General features: G+C 35.3%; 1 protein-coding gene across 1 annotated transcript; it reads left to right on the forward strand.

The window, feature by feature from the left end:
* The first annotated feature begins 15,839 nt into the window (after nucleotides 1-15,839).
* Nucleotides 15,840-19,811, forward strand: LOC149261013 (putative disease resistance protein At1g61300). Its single transcript, XM_089381000.1, has 2 exons — nucleotides 15,840-19,107; nucleotides 19,384-19,811. Exon 1 carries the CDS (start codon nucleotides 15,986-15,988, stop codon nucleotides 19,091-19,093), a length of 3,108 nt encoding a protein of 1,035 aa, XP_089237126.1. The 5' UTR covers nucleotides 15,840-15,985; the 3' UTR covers nucleotides 19,094-19,107; nucleotides 19,384-19,811.
* The last annotated feature ends 3,238 nt before the right edge of the window (nucleotides 19,812-23,049 follow it).

The raw sequence follows: 23,049 nt of genomic DNA on the forward strand, positions 1-23,049 counted from the left end.
CCTAAAAAAAAGTAACATTATTTTCTTCATCGATTTTGACAGTTCCTTTGACTTCTGGGCATGAGCATATATGCCGTATTAAAATGTAAAATCATAGTTGAACGAGGCAGGCTCGTATTCTCTCCATCGAATCTAGTCCAATTTGAAGATACATTATATTGTTAATTTTTATAATTTTACTTTGATGTTTATATCAAGATTCAAAAGTATAATTGAGTTTGCCAAAACTTAAATAAATGTGAACCTATCAAATGTTATGAAAGTGACACACATAATTTGGGAAAAAACAAATTTGAGATCAAGAAAATTGAATAGGTGGATTTTTATTTTATTTTTAAAATTATAAATTCTAAGTGTATTTATTTAAATTAAAATTATAAATTGTAAGTGTATTTATTGATAAATGACACACATATCTTTGATTGTTCAATATGTGAAAGAAATTTCTTTTGAAGAGATGTTTTCTCATTGAAATAAGTAAACCAAACAACACATGCTCACAACATTAGAAAACTACTAAATAGTTTCATTGACAATGGAAAAACTAGTATCAAAAATGGTAAAAATAACAATCTCAATATTTATAACGTTTGCCAAAAAATCATTTCAAGATGACACAATTCCTAAATATGTAGTTTTGAAACAAATAAGAAGAAAAAAGACACTTAAAACACTCACATGGCTTACCAAACTAGAGGAAACACTACTTGGCATTAAGATTTCCCTTCCTCCATATAAAGGAAATGGACCATCAACATAAAAATCCACAACTAGGCTTAACTAGAGGAGTCATCAATGTCCCTATCAACATATCTAGAATTCAATCTTCTTTGCCCCAAAACATAAAAGGCACTATCACAGTGGCAGTTGTGGTAAAAAATAATTTAAGATTCAAAAGTGGTTATGCATTTGGCCAGGTTCGAGTTCGCATATTTATGAAAGTGTTGATGTTTTTAATGGTTTGGGGTGAATGCATGAACATGGGTTACACTTTTGAGAGAAATGTGGAGATGAATTTAAAATTTTTACTCTTTTATCGAATTGAAACCCTCAAAATTCATATAAGCATTGTTAATTTTGATTCGAAGTAAAAAGACAATTTGTGAAGAATTAGTATATTGTCCTAATGATATTTTTTGCAAAGAAAATTAGTGTCATATCATATATCAATTTTCCATTAAATGAAATGTTTTTCATTGCAAATTTGTGCATATCTTAACAAGTATATGTATGTTCACGTACAATAACTTAGTCTAAAATGTATAATAAACACACACACACACACACATATATATGAGCATGACCTACATAGAGAGAACTAAGATGTGTATATAAAAACTTTGTTTTTTATGCAAAATTTTATTTTTTATTAATTTTAAAAGTTGGCGAATTAATATATGAATTGCATTTTTCAGACACGTGTTCACATAATAATTGTTTCTACTATTAAAATCAATTCAAAAACCAACAACACCCTTTTGAAGAGGACTCGTAAATGAAGATAGTAGTATTTTTTGAAATTTTTTCATATTGTATATTTTATGTTATTGATTTCTCATTCAACCCTACCACTTATGGAAAAATATTGCCAACTCTACCACTTATGGCAAAATATTGCCTTAAGTCTACCAAGCTACAAAATTGCATTGTAGAAAAATATGTAGAAGGGGAGCTAAAACGCTATTTTGTAGGCTCTCAATAGCTAGATCGAGCACTTAAAAAGCTCGAATCAAACACTTAAGGCAAAATTTGAAATATCTCGATTGAGGGTTTAAAAAATCCTCGATCGAGCTCTTTACATGGTTAAACAAGGGCTCGATTGTGCCCTTCCAACCATAAACTCCCCATTGTATTGTGGCCAAGAATTAAAAAAAAATAGCTCAATTGAGCATGTAGCTCAATCGAATATGTAACTCTATCGAGCATGTAGCTCGATCAAGCTCTTATGTAACCACGGGATACATAGGATCTTGATCAAGGATTTATTTTTAAGAGCTCAAATACCTCGATCAAGGGATAAAATATTACTCGATTGAGTTACTGTTTTCTCCCTCTCAACTTGTGTGCTTGCCAAAAAGTGTAACCCATCTTCATGAATTCACTCTTAGGTGTTGCTCCAACACCACATTAACATCTCAAAATTCTCGGCAACCAGAGAGAAGTAATGGGAATGTTATCCCAGAGCTTATAGCCACGTAAGTAAGGGTTGATTCCATGCCAAGAGTGGCACAACTTAACCCTCTTTATAGCCACATAAGTAAGGGTTGATTCCATGCCAAGAGTGGCCAAGAGGACTACTTTTCACAATCTTTCAAACTAGATCCACCAGCTTAAAACACAATAAATACCCTTGACAAATATAATCATATCAAAGTGACCTCAACCTATTCCTCAATCATCAATAATAACATCTTCATTTCTTGTTTTGATAATCTAGACTAAACTTGTTCATGTCAAGCCCCAAAATATTTTGAAAACAACAAAAGAAATATAGCCTCTTGCCCTCAAAAATATTTCTTCATTACTTTTCGCGTGCCTCTTTTAGATCACAAAAAAATTATTTCCATTTCACCCTTTTCAAAAATGATTTTGGGCCTCAAAATGACCTACAAAACATTATAAAAATTAGTAGTTTGACAAAATGATCCTAATGGATCGACAAAAGTTACCTTTTTAATCCACCATCTAAATAATGCATTTCTTGGTGTGTGCTCGACAAAATGTATGTCGTTAATTAACAAAATGTAGTACTTAGGTTTGAAAAAATTCCCTCCGCCATGCACTAGTTCCAAACACCAAAAAGACCTCAGGCTCAAACCCTTGACCATCGTAAAGAAAAACATGATTGACACCAACTTGACTATGCGCACTGTTCATATAGACTTGCCTTGCAAAATATATAAATATATATATATATATATATATACCAAGAAAGCCACACCTCAAGTTCAATCACGAGACCACATATATATATATATATACCAAGAAAGCCACACCTCAAGTTCAATCACGAGACCACATAACTGTAACACCACTTCCAGACCACGAACCCACACATCATCTGTGACAAATGAATGTTGTGTTGACATGCCTTCAAGAGGCATGTGTGTGTGTGTGAGGGGTGGCCTTATGAGAGACCATTGCAATCAATTGTCAATAGAGCTGACCAAAATGACTGAATCTTGTGATGGAGACCAAAGAAATATCATGTGATTGTGCCATATGAAATGGGCCTAGGTGTCCATGGTCAAACAATTACTGACTCAACATGACATCACTATGTCATGTGGCACCCTTTTGGTGGTGCCACGTGTCACCCAAAATTGGCCTTGTTGGCCACTCAAAACTACCTATTTGACATGCCATGTATCCACATCATAAGGATGATTCATCACCCATTCCTCCACATCATCCATGCCACTTTTCTAGGTTATATTGTGTATTATGTACATGATGTGTGTGTTTGTTATTTGGCCATGTCAGAAATTGGTCCTGCTAGGTTAAAACATATATTACATTGGATTTTCCACATCAAACATAAAGTCAAACTTGCCACATAAAACATTTATTATATAAAACTTTCCATGTCAACATATATCGCACTGGACTATTGGACCTGCAATGACAACAAACCTGCCACATCAAACATTGGACCCTCCACATATATATGTTATCATTGGTTAACAATATATGTTACCCAATTTATGTCTTTTGTGAGCCATGTGGGATGGGGGTTGCACCCTCATGGTTGCCAAGTGGAACCACAACACAACACAACCCAACCAAATATGCTTGTTAAAGCTTGTTCGTGTTTAAACAAACACCACTATTGATCACCTAAACTAGATTGATTTGTCGTAAAAGATGCATGTTGGTTAACAAATTTAGGGTTTGATCCCTTTTTCTCCATAATGAGCTTGTGTGTCTTCAAAGTGGTGTTTCCCCTTATCTAGCGGGATTTTCGCCAAGTGTCATTTATCAATGGAAAGCTTCAGGAGAGCACTATCAAACAAAATCATTTTCAAACTTTTTTATCAACATAACTCGAACACATGCTCAATCTTCTTTAGGATATCATAATTCTTAATAATCTGTCTTTTATTCTCATTCTGATGGAGTTTGACAAAGATTAGTACACCGTTGGAAGGCTTTTAGAGAGGATTATCCAACCAAAACTTCTATATACTTATTTGATTGTCATGAGTTCACTAAATGCTCAATAATCTTCGAAGGGATTGTACCTCCTTTGACATCAATGACATGACATTAGTTTTCATCAATGACAACACTAAGCCCAACAACACCCCGCCCCCTTGTCATTGATGGCAACACCACCATACATTGATGGTAGTTGATGGAAATGGAAAAAACTCCCCCCATCAGCCTATTGAAAAATATGTCTTCATGTTATAGTTAATGTGATATGTCCTCATGATATAGTCAATGTCTGCTATCTTCTATCCTATTTGTTGTCCCTCCCTCACTCTCTCTTTATCTCTCCAACTCTACCTCTCTCTCCCCCTATATCTTTCCCCCCTCTATCTCCCACCACTCTCTCTCTTTCTCTTACATGCTTACTTAGTCTCTCCCACTCTCTCCCTCTTCCTATTTCCACCACTCTACCCTTCTCTCCCAATCTCTATTTTCTTCCTTCCTCACTATCCCCCCTTTCTTTCCCTCTTCAACTCTCTCTCTTCTTCGTCCTCTCTCTACTTCCACTCTTTATTACCTCTACCCTTCTATCACTCTTACTTCCTATCCCTATCCCTCACTCACACACACACAAATTCTTACCCTCTTTCTCTCTCTTTACACTACCCCTTCTCTCCTTCCCTCCTTCTCTCTTCTTTCCTCCTACTCTCTCTGAATTACCTTCTTGCCTCTCCCTTGCTCTCCTTTTCTCTCCCTCCTTTCCTCTCTCGCTACCCACCCTCTTATCTCTTTCTCTCTCTCTCACCCACCACACTATCTCTCTCTCTACCTTTTCTCTATCTATCCCCTTCCATACTTCCTCTCTCTCATTGTGTCCCTCCATCTCTCTCTCTCTCCCCCTACCATTCCCTCTTGCTCGCCCTCCCTCTATATCTATCTCCTCTTTATTCCATCCACTCTCACTCTCTCTTGCTCTCCCTCCCCCCTCTCTCTCACATTCTTTCTCTCTCTCCCCCCTCTCCCTCTCTCTCCCCCACCCTCACTCTCTTTCTTCCCCATTAACTCCCCCTTTCCCTATTAACCTCTCTCTCTTCCTCCCTCTATTTCTCTACCCCCTCACTCTATCTCCACCTATCACTCATTCACTCTCCCACTATATCTCCACCTATCACTCATTCACCCTCTCTCTCCACCTATCACTCATTCTCTCTCTCTCTCTCTCTCTCTCTCTCTCTCTCTCTCTCTCTCTCTCTCCATCTACCCTTATCTCTTTCTCTTTATCTATTCCCCACTCTATCTACCCTTCTTCCTCTCTCTTCTTCTTTTTCTCTATCCTTCCCTTAGTCCCTCCTTTACAATAACCCCCTCAGTTCTATCTCTCCCTCCCTCCCTCCCTCATTTCTCCTCAAATATTATAGAAATAAAAGTGCACACGTGCTTTCAAAAGTGCATGCACACTTTCACAAACACATATGAGCTTTTAGAAATGTGCACAAACTTTCAAAAACACACTCTTTTGAAAGCACACACATTCTTTTGAAAATTTGCACGTGCTTTTAGAAATGTGCACATTCTTTTAGAAACATGGAGGTGCTTTCAAAAGTATGTGTCTGCTTTCAAAACATGTTTGCATTATTGAAAGCACACACATGCTTTTAAAAATGTGACCTTGTCCTTGAAAAATCCAAGTTGGTAAGCATGCATGGTGGTTTGGGGAGCATTGAGGCTATAGGATAGGGAACATGTGCACACTTTTAAGAATGCACACCCAATATTGCATGAGGACATTCGTGATGGCCCTATTGCCACTTTTGAGGTCATCATCTTTGTGCGAGTGCTTGACAGGGGTTTTTTCCTCGTGAGGGAAATATTGATGGTTTGTGGTTCTCTAATACTAGTCCACCCTTAGACTTTGAAGAGAACATGATGCCATATAATTTTCACCCATTGTTGAAAGCCAAAGGGTATCATGTTGGATTGGGGTTAGGAGTTACCTGTTGACCCAGCGATGGAGGAAGAGGAAGGAAATATTATATTCAAAAAGCACAAGTTAGAACTACATTAGATGTTGTAGTCGGCAAATAAATGACAATTAATGTGGTTCTTAAAGTGATGAGCATCCTTAATGGGATGCTTAAATGATATGGTCTTCTTTATGGGGTTAGCCAACTCCACTAAATAACTAATATTAAGGAGGTTTTTGGAGAATAAAAAACTAGATTTGTTGTCCTTACAAGAAGTTTTGGGGGGAATGAGAGTTATACATAGGGTCTTAGAAAACATATTGGGATGTTGGAGTTTTTTGTCATTAGATTTTTTGGAGATCAATGGTGTTGTGACGGGGCTGAATAGTAGGATTGTGAAGCATGGTAACAATTGGCCTATTAACTTATGAATAGGGGTGACACTCTTTTCCTTGGAAATTGGAAAGCATATTATGTTAATGAACACCTAGAAGCCTTGCATGGATAGAGTGGACTTTTGGTTAACCTTTTCAAGACATATTTTATGGCTTTTGAGGCTCTTATTTTTAGAGATTAAAATTTCTCCTTGGGCAATTTAGAGGCACGGGGTCTTAGAGATTAGTAGGTCTACCACAATATTTCATTCATAAATTAGCTAAAGGTGAATTGATTGATATAGAGTCAATAACATTGAAATTGACTTGAAGAAATAAGAGAGTGGGGAGGATAGAATGACAAAATGCTTAGATTAATTCTTATTATATAAATGAATTATAAATAACTCCTTAAGGTTTTGGTAATGACTCACTATTCTAAGTGAATTATATATATATTTTTAAATTATTTGAAAAACGGTGACCTCTATATACATTTAATAAATATATTCTCGATTATTATTGTGCTGAGAGGCGCTCTACAACCCAATATATGGGGGAGATGTTGTCACGTAACATAACGTTACATTAAAATAAAAATATTAATATATTTATATGTGTTGGCTAACATATATTGTATATGTTGAAGATATGTGTCAGCTAATATATATCGTATATGCTGAAGATATGTGTAATTGTTACAATACAATGGCTTATCAATACCGCATGCCCAAAAACAATAACTTATTTCAAAATAAAAATATTTTATTTTAATTTAAGTTTATAAAATTTGTTAATTAAATCTAAGAGAAAAAAGGTTGTAATTACTTTAGGCATATCTAAACCCTCCATCCTCACGACCACTAACAATATTTTCATAGAGATTAAATGGAGGTTTTAATAAATTAAAATATGTGAATACTCTTATATATACATATGTGAAATTTATATAATATAAATAATATTATAAAGAACTAGGATAGATGCATCTTAACCAAGGCTCCAAGTGAAGTGATAAAGCAAAGTGATTAACAATGATAAAGGAAAGATAATAGGTGATTCTTTTAATATTTTATTATTGCATTTTCTTTAACATGATTGATCCAAAATATAGGTTTAATATTTTACAGTCAATTATGTTTTTTTTATTAATTTAAAAACTTTCTTAAATACAATACAATGGGAGCATATTTAGGAAAGAGAGTGAGATGGAAGGGGGAATTGAGTGTGGGAGAGGGATATAGAGGTGAGAGACACACTAAGAGAGAGAAAGGAAGAGAGAGAGGAGGGGGAGAGAGGGAAGGAAAGATATGGATTTGGAGGGGGAAAGAGAGGGAGTGACAAGGGAGAGATGAAGATGGAATGAGGGAGAGAGGAGATGGGGAAGAGAGAGAAAAGGAGAGGATAAAGAAAGGGAAGAGAGAGACAGGGAGACATATATATGGAGGGGGGAGAGAGGGGGAGAGAGAGAAAGAGAGAGGGAGGGAGATAGTGGCATATTTGGAGGGTGGAGAGAGAGTGTGTGTATGATGGGGGCAGAGACAAAGGGAGGTGGGAGAGAAGGGGAGAGAGAGGAAGGGAAAAAAGAGAGGACTTGAGGGAGAGGAGAGAGAGAGGGGGAGAGAGATGGAGTTGGAAGGGAAAGAAAGACATAGAGAGAGAAAGGTGGAGAGGGAGTGGCAAGAAAGAGAGAGAGAGAGAGAAAGAGAGAGAAGTGGAAGAGATAGAGAGGGAAAGGAAGAGGGAGAGATAGATGGATATATATATAGATATGGGGAGAGAGAGAGAGCGTGGCATATGTTTAGGGGGTTGAGATAGAAAGACAAATAAGGAGAGACAGAGGAAATAAATATAGATGGAAGGGGGAGAGAGGAAAATAGAGAAAGATAGAGAAAGTTAGGGAGAGGCAGATAGAGTGAGACGGGGGAGAGAGGGAGGGGAAGAGAGAGAAGGAGAGGAGGAGGGAGATGGAAATAGAATGGAAGGTGGAGAGAGAGGCAAGAAGAAAGAGTCTCACATAGATAAATACAGACATAGAAGTTAGATCGAGAAAGTCATGAATATTTTATATTTTCACTAAAAAATATGTATTGATTTCAATGTAGTTGTTGATTTCTAATCCTATTTGATCACATGCACTATATGCATTGATTTCAATGTAGATGTCGATTTATAATTCTATTTAATACCTTACACTAGATGCATTGATTTTAGTGTCGATGTTGATTTCTACTCCTATTTGATTGCTTGCACATGATGCATTGGTTTCAGTGTAGATATTGATTTCTAATCCTATTTGATCGCTTGCACTAGATGCATTGATTTCAGTGTAGATGTCGATTTCTAATCATATTTAATACATTACACTAGATTCATTGATTTCAGCGTAGATGTTGATTTCTACTCATATTTGATTGCTTGCATTAGATGCATTGGTTTTAGTGTAGATATTGATTTATAATCCTATTTGATTGCTTGCACTAGATGCATTGATTTCAGTGTAGATGTCGATTTCTAATCATATTTAATACCTTACACTAGATGCATTGATTTTAGTGTAGATGTTGATTTCTGATTTGATGCAACAAGATGTATGATGTACATTAATTTCAAAGTAATTAGATTAATAGTGTGCATTGATTTCAGTGTAAGCACATCTCTACCTCCTCCATCTATATCTCTATCTCCCATTGTCTCTCCTTCTCTATCTCTCTATCTCAGCCCCTAAACATACACACTCTCTCTCTCCATATCTATCTCTCTCTCCCTTCCTCCCTCCCTTTCCCCTCCCTCTCTCTCTTCCCCTTCTCTCTCTCTCTAACATTTCTCTCTCCATATCGATATCTCTTCCTCCCTCCCTGTCTTTGCCTCTCTCTTCTTACCTCTCCCCCCATCTATATCTCTATCTCCCCTTGTCTCTCCTTCTCACCCCCAAAACATACACACTCTCTCTCAGTGTAAGCACATAAAAATTATTCAACCATAAATACAATACTTGAATTTTCATCCTAAAAAAATGTTTGCTTACTTGAATTTATAATTGGGTACATTCTTATTATTCCCATTTTCCATCATTCAACATTGTTAATTACTTTGCATTCAAACGTGGTAATAGAAAATAACTACCATTGAAAATTATTTGGGGTTTAACACTCCATAAGTCACAATGATTGACTTTGGAGAAAACTACTATTAATATAGAGCAACAGAGACAAGGTATGTTGTTTACTACAATAGCTCGAGTTAAATATTTGAATGGTCTAGCATTCCAACTACTCTTTTCATATGGTCGATATGAGAAAATGGAAAAAAATAGTTTCATATTGATTGCAATGAAGATTGTTTGTAATTGACTATATTCTTAGTATTTACATTTTCTATCTATCAAAATTGTTGCATTGACACTTTGCACTGAAAATTTATATTTCATCATTTTTCATCATTCAAGTTACTGACAGTCTCAACAAACTGAGGTAACTAAGAAAATTTTAAATTATTTTACCAAATTAACCTTAGACATATCTATCATATTTAAAATTATCAAAATAATTATCTATGTGACCTTTTCCTTGAAAAATCCAAGTTGGTAAGCATGCATGGTGGTTTGGGGAGAATTGAGGCTATAGGATAGGGAACATGTGCACACTTTTAAGAATGCACACCCAATATTGCATGAGGACATTCATGATGGCCCTATTGCCACTTTTGAGGTCATCATCTTTGTGCGAGTGCTTGACAGGGGTTTTTTCCTCGTGAGGGAAATATTGATGGTTTGTGGTTCTCTAATACTAGTCCACCCTTAGACTTTGAAGAGAACATGATGCCATATAATTTTCACCCATTGTTGAAAGCCAAAGGGTATCATGTTGGATTGGGGTTAGGAGTTACTTGTTGACCCAGCGATGGAGGAAGAGGAAGGAAATATTATATTCAAAAAGCACAAGTTAGAACTACATTAGATGTTGTAGTCGGCAAATAAATGACAATTAATGTGGTTCTTAAAGTGATGAGCATCCTTAATGGGATGCTTAAATGATATGGTCTTCTTTATGGGGTTAGCCAACTCCACTAAATAACTAATATTAAGGAGGTTTTTGGAGAATAAAAAACTAGATTTGTTGTCCTTACAAGAAGTTTTGGGGGGAATGAGAGTTATACATAGGGTCTTAGAAAACATATTGGGATGTTGGAGTTTTTTGTCATTAGATTTTTTGGAGATCAATGGTGTTGTGACGGGGCTGAATAGTAGGATTGTGAAGCATGGTAACAATTGGCCTATTAACTTATGAATAGGGGTGACACTCTTTTCCTTGGAAATTGGAAAGCATATTATGTTAATGAACACCTAGAAGCCTTGCATGGATAGAGTGGACTTTTGGTTAACCTTTTCAAGACATATTTTATGGCTTTTGAGGCTCTTATTTTTAGAGATTAAAATTTCTCCTTGGGCAATTTAGAGGCACGGGGTCTTAGAGATTAGTAGGTCTACCACAATATTTCATTCATAAATTAGCTAAAGGTGAATTGATTGATATAGAGTCAATAACATTGAAATTGACTTGAAGAAATAAGAGAGTGGGGAGGATAGAATGACAAAATGCTTAGATTAATTCTTATTATATAAATGAATTCTAAATAACTCCTTAAGGTTTTGGTAATGACTCACTATTCTAAGTGAATTATATATATATTTTTAAATTATTTGAAAAACAGTGACCTCTATATACATTTACTAAATATATTCTCGATTATTATTGTGCTGAGAGACGCTCTACAACCCAATATATGAGGGAGATGTTGTCACGTAACATAACGTTACATTAAAATAAAAATATTGATATATTTATATGTGGTGGCTAACATATATTGTATATGTTGAAGATATGTGTCAGCTAATATATATCGTATATGCTGAAGATATGTGTAATTGTTACAATACCATGGCTTATCAATACCGCATGCCAAAAAACAATAACTTATTTCAAAATAAAAATATTTTATTTTAATTTAAGTTTATAAAATTTGTTAATTAAATCTAAGAGAAAAAAGGTTGTAATTACTTTAGGCATATCTAAACCCTCCATCCTCACAACCACTAACAATATTTCCATAGAGATTAAATGGAGGTTTTAATAAATTAAAATATGTGAATACTCTTATATATACATATGTGAAATTTATATAATATAAATAATATTATAAAGAACTAGGATAGATGCATCTTAACCAAGGCTCCAAGTGAAGTGATAAAGCAAAGTGATTAACAATGATAAAGGAAAGATAATAGGTGATTCTTTTAATATTTTATTATTGCATTTTCTTTAACATGATTGATCCAAAATATAGGTTTAATATTTTAAAGTCAATTATGTTTTTTTTATTAATTTAAAAACTTTCTTAAATACAATACAATGGGAGCATATTTAGGAAAGAGATTGAGATGGAAGGGGGAATTGAGTGTGGGAGAGGGATATAGAGGTGAGAGACACACTAAGAGAGAGAAAGGAAGAGAGAGAGGAGGGGGAGAGAGGGAAGGAGAGATATGGATTTGGAGGGGGAAAGAGAGGGAGTGACAAGGGAGAGATGAAGATGGAATGAGGGAGAGAGGAGATGGGGAAGAGAGAGAAAAGGAGAGGATAAAGAAAGGGAAGAGAGAGACAGGGAGACATATATATGGAGGGGGGAGAGAGGGGGAGAGAGAGAAAGAGAGAGGGAGGGAGATAGTGACATAGTTGGAGGGTGGAGAGAGAGTGTGTGTATGATGGGGGCAGAGATAGAGGGAGGTGGGAGAGAAGGGGAGAGAGAGGAAGGAAAAAAAGAGAGGACTTGAGGGAGAGGAGAGAGAGAGGGGGAGAGAGATGGAGTTGGAAGGGAAAGAAAGACATAGAGAGAGAAAGGTGGAGAGGGAGTGGCAAGAAAGAGAGAGAGAGAGAGAAAGAGAGAGAAGTGGAAGAGATAGAGAGGGAAAGGAAGAGGGAGAGATAGATGGATATATATATAGATATGGGGAGAGAGAGAGAGCGTGGCATATGTTTAGGGGGTTGAGATAGAAAGACAAATAAGGAGAGACGGAGGGAGGTATAAATATAGATGGCAGGGGGAGAGAGGAAAATAGAGAAAGATAGAGCAAGTTAGGGAGAGGCAGATAGAGTGAGACGGGGGAGAGAGGGAGGGGAAGAGAGAGAAGGAGAGGAGGAGGGAGATGGACACAGAATGGAAGGTGGAGGGAGAGGCAAGAAGGAAGAGTCTCACATAGATAAATACAGACATAGAAGTTAGATCGAGAAAGTCATGAATATTTTATATTTTCACTAAAAAATATGTATTGATTTCAATGTAGTTGTTGATTTCTAATCCTATTTGATCACATGCACTATATGCATTGATTTCAATGTAGATGTCGATTTATAATTCTATACCTTACACTAGATGCATTGATTTTAGTGTCGATGTTGATTTCTACTCCTATTTGATTGCTTGCACAGGATGCATTGGTTTCAGTGTACATATTGATTTCTAATCCTATTTGATCGCTTGCACTAGATGCATTGATTTCAGTGTAGATGTCGATTTCTAATCATATTTAATACATTACACTAGATCCATTAATTTCAGCGTAGATGTTGATTTCTACTCATATTTGATTGATTGCATTAGATGCATTGGTTTTAGTGTAGATATTGATTTATAATCCTATTTGATTACTTGCACTAGATGCATTGATTTCAGTGTAGATGTCGATTTCTAATCATATTTAATACCTTACATTGGATGCATTGATTTTAGTGTAGATGTTGATTTCTGATTTGATGCAACTAGATGTATGATGTACATTAATTTCAAAGTAATTGGATTAATAGTGTGCATTGATTTTAGTGTAAGCACATCTCTACCTACTCTATCTATATCTCTATCTCCCATTGTCTCTCCTTCTCTATCTCTCTATCTCAGCCCATAAACATACACACACTCTCTCTCTCCATATCTATCTCTCTCTACCTTCCTCCCTCCCTTTCCCCTCCCTCTCTCTCTCTTCCCCTTCTCTCTCTCTCTAACATTTCTCTCTCCTTGTCCATATCTCTTCCTCCCTCTGTGCCTTTGCCTCTCTCTTCTTACCTCTCCCCCCATCTATATCTCTATCTCCCCTTGTCTCTCCTTCTCACCCCCAAAACATACACACTCTCTCTCAGTGTGTAAGCACATAAAAATTATTCAACCATAAATATAATACTTGAATTTTCATCCTAAAAAAATGTTTGCTTACTTGAATTTATAATTGGGTACATTCTTATTATTCCCATTTTCCATCATTCAACATTGTTAATTATATTGCATTCAAACGTGGTAATAGAAAATAACTACCGTTGAAAATTATTTGGGGTTTAACACTCCATATGTCACAATGATTGACTTTGGAGAAAACTACTATTAACATAGAGCAACAGAGACAAGGTATGCTGTTTACTACAATAGCTCGAGTTAAATATTTCAATGGTCTAGCATTCCAACTACTCTTTTCATATGGTCGATATGAGAAAATGGAAAAAAATAGTTTCATATTGATTGCAATGAAGATTGTTTGTAATTGACTATATTCTTAGTATTTACGTTTTCTATCTATCAAAATTGTTGCATTGGCACTTTGCACTGAAAATTTATATTTCATCATTTTTCATCATTCAAGTTACTAACAGTCTCAACAAACTGAGGTAACTAAGAAAATTTTAAATTATTTTACCAAATTAACCTTAGACATATCTATCATATTTAAAATTATCAAAATAATTAGATGACTAGCCTAGATCCATCTTAACACCCGATCTATCAAGCCCCCAGAAGGATCAAATCTCTCAAGGTGCAGACATTTTCTCAAGTTTTGCACTCAAAAAATAGGTTTACACCTCGAGAGATTTGATCCCTCTCAACCCTTAATAGATCTGATATTAAGATGGATCTCGGTTGATATATATATATATATATATATATATATAATCATTTTCTATTCTATTTATTTTATATATTTTTAGTTTTTTAATTTAAATATTATTTTCCATTTTAATTTATTTAGAAAATATGTTTTTATTATTTCCTACTTTTCTTATGATGTAAATTTTTCTATATGTTCTTATGATGTAATTAGTTTTCAACATTCCAATATAATTATATTCATAATATTTTCAATTCACTTTATTAAATGAGTCTACAATTTGATTAATCTTTTATAAATCACATATAACTGTTTTCTTTTTTTAATATTTGTATGGGTTTTGCTTTGAAATTAATTATATATCTTGATCCTTGGATTCTTTTCTTCAATCTGCTCGTTCTTTCTAAATTATTCCAAGTACGGGACATGTTTATCTCACTCTATTATATATATGTTTTTGCTTTTTCATATTCTTATGCTTTACCCCCTTCCTCCATTTACTCAATTACGATACTTCGCCTCGTCCTCCGTTCATCTTTTCCTAACCTCCTTCTTGTATTTTCCGCATCTGCTTCCTACTTTTCTACTCTTCTTCTTGGAGGTACAAATGGCTGCTTTTACTTTATCACAGAAATTACAGGAATTAACAGGAGGTACCGCAATTATTTTCCGCACCTGCTTCCTACTTTTCTTCTTATATTTTCCACATCTGCTTCCTACTTTTCTACTCTTCTTCTTGGAGGTACAAATCGCTGCTTTTACTTTTTCAGAGAAATTAAAGGAATTAACAGGTACTGCAATTATGGAATTGCTTTTCCCTTCATGTGGAGACCAACCTAAAGCTAAAGCCAAAGGCAACTCGATGCGAATTCCTATCTTCTTTGGTGTGTTTTGCTATGCTATTCGTGGCGTACATTTACCTCTGACTTTAACTTTTCTTCCATGGAGCTTCCTAATAACAACAGTGAGCACCATGATCACGGATCTGAGGACACATTTTCTGCTTTTTCTTTTCCAAATAAATTCTCAGATTCGCAGAAACTTTTCCTAACTTCTCCTCCGTTCATCTTTTCCTAACCTTTTACTTATATTTTCCGCATTGCTTCCTACTTTTCTACTCTTCTTCTTCGAGGTACAAATGGCTGCTTTTACTTTATCAGATAAATTACAGGAATTAACAGGTACCGCAATTATTTTCCGCACCTGCTTCCTACTTTTCTTCTTATATTTTCCACATCTGCTTCCTACTTTTCTAATCTTCTTCTTGGAGGTACAAATGGCTGCTTTTACCTTTTCTGCCTTTTCTTTTCCAAATAAATTCTCAGATTCGCAGAAACTTTTCTTCGCTCTCAAGTCGCTTCATCGCCACGTTATGCGGACTCTCCAAGAAAATATTATTTTCTCGTAACATTATATATTAATGCTTCTTGGATGACTGACTGCTCTTTACATCCAATCAACAGTTTCCCTTGTTCGACCTCCCCTGCAGCTTTACATATCACAGGCACAGATATAGCATTTTCGCATTCCTTTTCTCTGCGCTGCTCTCCCCGGATATCAAGAAAGCCATGGCAACCGTGAGCACAGTACCTGCCGTCGACGCCATAATCAAAGCAGTCATGAAGTTGTTGAAGGATGTTATTGAAAAGGAGGATACTTGTCAGATTCTTCAAACTGACTTCAAACCTATGGAGAACCTTGTGCAAGAAATTGGCATCTTCTTCCGATTTCGACAGAAAGAGGCGCCTGAGATGGTGAAGATTTGGTTGCAACTGCTGCACAATTCGCTTACAGAGGCAAAAGGCCTGCTCGATCAGCCGCGGGGACAACGCCAGAGGTATCTCGACTCTGTGTTGTGCAATCCAGGGAGACTCTCCGAAAAAATAAGAGCATGGAAACCATTTTTTCATCATCTCTTTGAACGCTTTGAAAGTGACTGGCTTGATCACTTTCCAAAAGCAGGCAACACCCTCAACACCTATATGGTCGATCCAGTCATCAAACTGCTGGAGGGTGTTATTAACAAGGAGGATAACCATAAGATTCTGCAAACTGATCACTTGAGGCGTATGGAGAACCTTGTACAGGATATTGCCACCCTCTTCCGGGATGAACCGGATATCACCACCCTCTTTCAACGTCAAAAGAGAGAGCTCCTGAAGATCGTGAGGAATTGGTTACAATTGCTGGAAAATTCTGTTACAGAGGCAGATGGCCTACTCGATCGCTCATGGCAGATGGCCGACTTTGTCGTGTGCGAACCCAAAGAAATAAGGGAATGGAGAGCATCTTTCCACAACATCTATGACACCATCCAATGTGAGCTGTCAATTTTGGTGACTTCCATGGAGTTTCGTTTATCAAAACCGTTATATGAAAATAAGGAAATATCCCCTCAAGAAGCTGCAACCTCCTCTGAGTTTGGAGGTTCCGGGTTTATGGAGGCTCAACATAAAGTAGAGCAGTGGCTTAACGTAGGTGATCATGTTCACGTAATCGGCGTTTATAGCAGTTGGAAAATGGACCTCCTCCAACTGCTCTACGATAAATATTCACAGGACGGTAATGTTTTCAACCATGTCATGTTGATCACAGTTTCTCAAAATTATGAAATTTTAGAATTACAGGAGAATATTGCTGATTACATAGATTTAAGCCTCCCAAGCAATTTTGATGAGAGAAAGATGATGCTGTCTGCATATCTGAAGCAGACGAAGTTTCTTCTGCTTTTGGATGACTTGTGGAGTCGCCTCGATTTGCAAGAATTAGGTGTGGCATTTGGCGATGGTAAACACAGTAAAGTCGTATTCTCCACTCGCAGGAAGGATCTGATTCCAGAAATGAGCGCACAACAATCCACTGAAATACAACCCCTCTCTAAAGACGAGCGCTGGAAGCTGTTTCGCAGACTTGCTTTCAAAGACGAGCAAGTTTCTGTGGATATAGAAGAGCGTGCCAGGATGATTGCCAACGAGTGCAAAGGCCTGCCTGTGGCCATCAATGTTGTCGCCGCAGCAATGGTTGGGAAAAGCAGTGTAGATGAATGGGACAATTGTTTATCTTCCATTCAAGAGGTAGATCCATATTTTCCAGCGACTCATCCTCGCCTTGATGCACACCTCTATGCACTACTCCGCTATGCTTATCATTCTCTGCCCAATTCACAACTGAAGAGCTGCTTTCTGTATCATGCTATGTACCACCAAGTTGAACAAATTTCTACTTTCCCATTATTGCAAAAGTGGATTGGAGAAGGCTTAGTCAAGAGCAAACAAGGAAGCTATTTAATGGACATGGCCATTGGGACCAAGTACTTAAAACTCATCGTAGACCGCTGCTTATTCCACAGAGGTATACAGAGAACGCAAGACTTCGAGTGGAATACAGTAAGAGTTGACGAGTGTATTCGTGATATGGCGGTGTACATTGGGCAGAGAGAGGAGAACTGTTTATTCATGGCAAATCAAAATGAAAGAAATTTCCCCGAGGTTCCGAATGAGAATTGCTGCAGGATATCATTAGACAATAATCTTTTGGAAGATCTTCCCAGTCATGAGTTGAGATGCCCAAAGCTCGCGAGTCTCAGCTTAAGCAGCAATCCAAAATTGAAAGAGCTTCCGTCAGGATTTCTACGCAGCGTAACCTCTCTCAGGGTTCTCGATCTGTGGGGCTGCACCAATATAACTTCAGTCCCAGCGTCAATTGGGCAGCTAAAAATGCTTGAGTTTCTCTCATTAGCGGCGCTTCCCATCAAAGATTTGCCGGAAGAGATATGCCATCTCTGTAGACTTCAAGTTTTGCATCTTTCAAGTTGTAAATCTCTAGAATCATTCCCATCTACGATTGGACAGCTTCAAAATCTCAGGGTCCTTTATTCAGTCGGATGTGAGTCGTTAAAGATGATTCCACGTGACATCTCTGAACTTACTTCATTGAGCACCCTCGCGTTGCGCACATTTTTTAGTGTGGAAAAGGAAGCGCCTGCAAGTATTTGGAGTTTGAAGGGTCTCAAAAACCTGACGGAGTTGAGTGTATGCGTAGAACCGTCCCAGGATGGAACAAAGTCAGCATTTAAAGATGGCATAATGGGAACCTGGTCGGAGATGAGGCACTTAAGGTTGGTCTACCCATTTAATATTTCAGATGAAATCATGGAGAATCTTCCACAAGACATGCAGAACATGAAGAATCTGCAGAGTTTTAGACTATGGAATTACACAGGGTTAAGTCTACCTAATTGCAAGTATGAACATCTTGAAATGGTAGAATTGTACAAATGCAACAACATGACGGAGCTCTCTCGATTGGAGTGGATGCCAAATTTGAAGCTTCTAAAGTTGAGAGAGTGCAAGAATTTGAGAGAGTTGGGGATAGGGAGCCGTGGCAGGGTTCCGAGTGGATATTTGAAGTTACAGAAGTTGGTTCTCACAGATCTGGAGATGTTAGAGAGTCTAGCTGGACCCTCAAACAGTGGAGCGTGGGATGAGAGGACACTACCAGAGCTCCGTGTGTTGGAGATAAACACGTGCTCGTCTTTGAAAAGATTTCCGAATGGAATGGAAAAGCTGCCAAATTTATCCGCAATATATGGGTATCCAGTCAATTGGTGGAAAAGCATTATATGGGAAAATCATAACCTGAAGATGAAGCTGGAAACCATCTTCAAAGAATATTGACCGACAAACAAAAGGTAAGTAAAAGTAATTTTTAATGAATTAAATTTCTGAAGCATTTTTTGGTTAATTAATTATATATATATCTGTTAATTAATTTCATATATCTACATATTTATTAATATCTTCTTATAAAATTATATAAATAATATTTTGATTATTTTTTTTCCAATTATTTCTAATTTACACTTTTAAATATGGTAACAGCCGAAGAAAGGAATACAATTTTCAGAATGCACACTAGGATTTTCAGACTGCACATTAGGATGACCATTAACTTGTTTTTTTAGCAGGAATCGACGATTACTTGTGAATAGCCACTGTAAAGCAAGACCGTAAAGTCTGAGAAATATCTTGAAGGTTTCAAATGGTGGAGTGAACAGCGTCTATCTTCGCGAATTTTATGGAGGAATGCACATATCTTTCAAGACTGCAGGGTGCCCCTTGCCTCCATTCTGTTTCACATATCGGCATATCTCGACCCTTCTTTTGGATAAACTCCTGCCTATGGTTTCTTTAAATCTATTTATCTGGCCTTCATTGGTTTTTTTGGCTTTTTGTGGGAGTCTTCATTTTTGATACTATCTCTATGCATTATGGAAGATGTTATATTGCTTCTAAAATGGAAAATCTGTAAGCTATCTGGACTGTCATAGTTTTTTTCTTCTTCTATGTGGAGTATCTGTATAATCTGCTGCTCGACCTTTTCTGAATTCTGTTCCAGGATGGGACGGTCTCTTTGTATGTATTCAGAACTTTATATTCTCTTAATATAATCCATGATGATTTTCTCTCTGAAAAAAAGCATAGCCATGAAAGAGGTACTTTTAAATTTGCATTTAATTTAATATTTAGTTTTTAAATTTGGTATATCTAATAATTAAAATTTTGTTTTAATAGATTTATATATTTTGTTATTTTATTAATATATTTGATTTATATTATTATAATTCAATATTATTAATTAATTAATTATATATAATTATATTATTTAAAATATTAAAATAAACTTTATCATGCACATTTTATCTTATGAGATTCATTGTAATCTATCTTAAAACTATAGCAAACCAATTTTCATAGTAAATTGAGAAATTCAAAAGTGCTTACACTACTAGGTCTTATAATAATTGATCTTTTAAAACTTATGGTGAAAATAATAGGCCTATCAATTGTCTTATTCTTCTATTTCAGAATGTAATATTGTAAATTGTTTAGTAGATTATATTTTCTTATTCATAAAATAAAATAATATTTTTTGATATTATATTTAGTTTGTATGTTTAAAATAAAATAGAATTAGTATGTTTTTTTTAATGTAATGTTGATGTATAAAGTTATGTTTATTTTTTAATAGTCCTGGCATTTTCTTATTTTTATATATTTTAAAAGAGAATTAATAATTAATGATAGAGTAGGAATTTCTCCTTGGGCAATTGGGTGACATTCTTCTTGTGAAGATTATTGAAATCTTAAATTTTTAGTGAAATGTTTGGAATTCATTGAACTTGGATTATATAGGTTTAGTTTTGAATTAAGATTTTATGGTTTTTAGTAAATTTGGATGAAGTCAAAGTTTAGAAAGTTAAACACTGTTTCTTGTTGTTTGCAAAAATAATTTTTGAGAAGTTCAATTATACTTTCGTGAACTAGAATTGATCCATCATGTATGTTTCTTTAAGATAGGCTTAGTGTCTTGAAGTTACATTGTTGAAATTTAGGCACCAATAGTCTTACACACATTTACTTTATAATTTTCCATACACTTCACTTGAGAGTTAAGGACTACTATGTTTAAATTAACAACTCATTACATGATTTTACTCATTCAAAAATTTCATAATTATATACTAATATTCTTGTATAAGAAGGCCTTTTTGAGCATTCTATCTTCTCAAGCATGGAAAATGTTGGTTAACAATGATAAGCCTTATGCCTCATGCCAATTGGTGTATTTGCAAATGTAAATCAATTTTTTTTTCTCATAACATTTTTGCTTTTGATGATGTATGAGATCCTCTTGTTTCAAGGACAATACCTCTTGTTCGAATGTACATGTAAATGGCAATGATTTTTTTCTCAAGACATTTCTACTTTTGATGGTATATGAGACCCTCTTGTTTGTGGGATAAGTGATCTACCTCTATGCAACAATTTGACTTATAAAGTCTACAGAGGTGTACATACTCTACCCCACTCTCAATTTGAACTTGTTACCTCTTACAAGGAAGCACATGTTCTTAACCATTAAGCTCACTCAAGCTATATACATACTTGGAAATTGGTCAATATTGAATATGATCATTCTATTTGTTTGAGTTGACCATGGATACCTTTTCATTCTAAATTTGTTTCAACTCAAATTAATGTTTGATGATTAAGCTATACTTTTACAATATAATTAATTATGACATCAAGAATTAACTATTAATTGACAAATAATATATAAATTATATGATTTATTATAATCATGTAAACCAAGCATAATCTTTATGTATGAATCAAATATGAGAACAATGGGAGAAGTTATTATTGTTGATTTCATGGAATCAATTACGAGGTTTATGAAGGGATTATTAGATATAGTTAAGGAGATGGCCGAACTGAATGTCTTGTTATAACATATTATTATTGTCACTTCTTCTATCCAAAGAGACCTACTGCACAACATATACAAACATGGGTAATAAAAGATTGAATAAATTTCCCCTTAAGGGGTCTATTGAGTGTAAATTCTCATTATCCCTTTTTGGATATGTGTTGATTGTTTTTAAGGGTCTATTAAATGAAAATTGTGATTATACCTTTCTTCATATTTTTTTGACTATTTGCTTCAAATATATCAGAGTCAACATTTTTTTATGAGAGCTTAATTTCCTACATAATTGAAATTATTAACTCACTGAAGTTACTGAGCTTTACGATGATTGTCCAAGGACATGGTCACACTACTTGAAGAAGAGAAATTATTGTTTTTTATGTTGTTGGAAAATTATGCCTAGTTCTCCTAAATAAAATTTTCATTGGAGCTATGAATGTTGAACATTACTATTGAAATTGTGAAATAAAGCCATGCTAATGTATTGTGAGAGGTTGTTTGAATTTGTTCTAAATCCAAATAATCACATGCTTGTTGTTTGTCACGACTTATAGGATTTTATCATTCCTAATCCCCATAGTAGTTTGATAATCCATTTATTGCCCCATTTAGTACTACAACAAGATTTTTTGTTTTATATTCTAGTGTTCTTGCACCAATTTCTAGTTTTTGTTATCCTATTGTTGTTTCCTTATTCAACAATTCAAATACCATTATTTCCTCTACTGGAAATGCATATACTCTTGTGGCATATACATGTACTTCATCATCCTTTATTACATGTATCGTTGTTTCCAAGAAGTAGGAGGTTGTACTCAAAACTTTGCCTCATAGCTTGGAAAGCCAATCTCTTGCATCTCCGTAGATTTTCTTAGTTCAATTAATGATTGATGAAATTATTTCAATTAAGTATGGAATTCATTATATGCATAAGATTGTTTTTCTTTAATTGCTTTACTGTAACTTTTTTAGGAAGGCATCAAGGAGAGTCATGGGTTGAGGAGGAAGGCATCATTTACAAGCTTAGTCATCCCATCTGTGGTGAGTTTTTTTTATATTAAATTAATAATTATACTTTGTGATTTTCTTTATAGTTAAATTTGTAGAAATTTTTCTTAAATGTTGTTTTGTTTCTAGCCTTTAGGAAATTAACACCAATCCTCAATGCAAGTAGGCTAGGCTCCTTTAGCTTCCTTAATCATAAAGAAAAGGAAATTGTAGTATAAGCCCATTTTTCATGTTTAGCTTCAATTGGTATTTTTCACTTATATATTTAAGTATATATTTTATATAGTTTTGACTATTTTACCATATGAAATAGTTTTAGCCATATTTTTGTAGTAGTTTTCATAATGTATTA

Source organism: Pinus tabuliformis, chromosome 6, assembly GCF_031772625.1.
Source record: "Pinus tabuliformis cultivar Carrire ecotype Pingquan chromosome 6, CPIR1, whole genome shotgun sequence".
NCBI classification, from domain to species: Eukaryota; Viridiplantae; Streptophyta; class Pinopsida; order Pinales; family Pinaceae; genus Pinus; species Pinus tabuliformis.

What these genes read in the sequence shown, in the direction of transcription:
- LOC149261013 (XM_089381000.1), top strand. Translation starts at nt 15,986, where the DNA reads ATGGCAACCGTGAGCACAGTACCTGCCGTCGACGCCATAATCAAAGCA.